General features: G+C 38.5%; 1 protein-coding gene across 1 annotated transcript in view; it reads left to right on the top strand.

Annotated features, from left to right (window-relative positions):
* The first annotated feature begins 144 nt into the window (after positions 1 to 144).
* LOC103521262 (cathepsin F-like) overlaps positions 145 to 2,204 on the top strand; it is an 11,428-nt gene continuing 9,368 nt past the window's right edge. The window contains exons 1-2 of the mRNA XM_008486371.3: positions 145 to 762; positions 1,040 to 1,394. Of these exons, the coding sequence (XP_008484593.1) occupies positions 216 to 762; positions 1,040 to 1,394 (902 nt within the window). The 5' untranslated portion in view covers positions 145 to 215. The remainder of the gene's footprint in view (positions 763 to 1,039; positions 1,395 to 2,204) is intronic.

Genomic DNA, 2,204 nt, shown 5'->3' with positions numbered 1-2,204 from the left:
GGACATACTTCAGAATTTCTTATAGTTCTATGTATATCTCGTGTTTCTGCTCTTTAATTTATGATCACTTGAGAAAATTTATTATTTTTGCAGTCAATTTTAACTCATACGTCTGAACCCCGTTAAAAACTGAGTATAAAAACAATGTCTAACCATTATCCGCCACCAGTAAAGTACAAGTCTGTTTAGGGTGAATAATTAGAGTTTTCTGAGGGATGACATCTAGTATTCAACGATTAGTACTAGAGAAGAAAGCCATCATGTTGATACAGGCAGTTTTCCTTCTATGCGGTGTTGCATCTTGTCTGTGTCTGCCAAGCTTAACGGATAGGATTACAGATCAAGTTGTTGCGAGAGTTGACACCCTGGCCATTGAAGGCAGTCTGACGTTTGATAACGAGAACATTTTAGAGACATTCAAAGCATTCATCGTAAAGCGTGGAAGACAATATGCAAACGATGAGGAGATCAAGGAACGGTTTGAATATTTCAAGCAGGACGGACATAAGAAGCACGAAAGATACGGTACCAGTGAATTCAGTGACCGCTCGCCAGAGGAAATTCTATGTAAAACCGGGTTCAAATGGTCGGAACGGACTTATGAGAGAATAGTAGCTGATAGGGAGAAAGTGGAAAAGATGCTGATGGAAGTAGAAAAGGATGGCCCAGTTCCAGATGCTTGGGATTGGAGAAAAAAGAATGTTACTGGACCGGCGGGTGATCAAGCAGCCTGTGGATCTTGTTGGGCGTTTTCAATTGCGGGTAAGTTTTCAAACTACCTATTACAATATCTGTAATATAATTGAATTAGTTCTTCAACTTGTTTGTCGTTTTAGCACAGATAATCATCAATTTAGTCAATTATTTATGGATTTATTATATTAGCAATCAATTTTATTTGTATTGTTTTGTACAAAGCTTATAATGGTACCTGAGATCAATCAATGTCATTTCTCATTTTTTAAAAAATTGTACATGGTATCTTAAGGCTAAAAATTGAGAAATCACATTGATCAATTTTGTTTATTAATTTTCCCAGGAATGTTGGAGGGTCAATATGCCATCAAGACCGGAAAACTGGTCGAGTTCTCTAAATCGCAGCTGGTAGAATGTGCCAAACAGTGTAGCGGATGCGACGGCTGTTTTTTCGAACCATCTATTGAATACACTCACCAAGCAGGACTGGAGTCTGAAAAGGACTATCCTTATAAAAATGCAAACGGAGAAAAATTCAAATGTGCATATGATAAGTCCAAAGTCAAACTATTCACAGGGAAAGACTTCCTGCATTTCAACGGATCGGAAACAATGAAGAAAATTTTGTACAAATATGGACCGTTATCAGTGCTTCTAAATTCGGATTTGATACATGATTATAATGGAACTCCGATTAGGAAAAACGATGAAACCTGTTCGCCTTATGATTTAGGCCATGCTGTGCTACTAGTAGGATACGGCAAGCAGGATAATATTCCGTATTGGCTCGTACGGAATAGTTGGGGACCCATAGGACCAGATGAAGGATTTTTCAAGATAGAGCGTGGCAACAACGCTTGCGGTATTGAACAAATAGCGGGTTATGCTACAATTGATGTTGTGTGAGTTCCTTGTCAAACTGAGGGAGGAGAAACTGTGATGAATCTACGTATGTAAACAAGAAATACTGGAACACTATCGTTGTAACCATAAGTGTAACATGGTTTTTGCCTTTCGATGACTTGTAGGTAATTTTGTGTCTTGATGTTTGGTTTTCATTGGTTTAATGATTTGAAATAAAGCAATACCTAAATTAGGTATACATAGCATAGAAAAGTACAACTCATTTGATCTTATTCAAAGCAAAGGGTTTTGCTGGGGTTACTTTGCTCTAATCATGTAATTTCAGCCCCGGATTAAGGCCTGTTCAACCTATTTCCGCGAACAGGGCGGCGCGCTGCGGGGGGACGGCTTGGCCGCCGCCGCCCTCGCAGATTGTAAATACTCCTCTCTGGGAACTGCAATAAACTCCAGAGAGGTTACCTAACCGTACTAATTTCAGTTTGACTTTCGTTATATCATTACTCATTCTTTGATTCATTGAGGATTAGGGAGATGAATCCCTTCAAATTTCTATCATTTTTGATTTTTTTTTTATTATATCCACCACCGAAGTATAAGTAATAATACTATGTGTGAGGTGCCTCCCAATTGGATTCACGTTTATT

The sequence above is a fragment of the Diaphorina citri genome, unplaced genomic scaffold, assembly GCF_000475195.1.
Source record: "Diaphorina citri unplaced genomic scaffold, Diaci psyllid genome assembly version 1.1 scaffold4866, whole genome shotgun sequence".
In the NCBI taxonomy this organism is placed as follows: domain Eukaryota; kingdom Metazoa; phylum Arthropoda; class Insecta; order Hemiptera; family Psyllidae; genus Diaphorina; species Diaphorina citri.
This window is presented reverse-complemented; position numbering and strand designations above follow the sequence as displayed.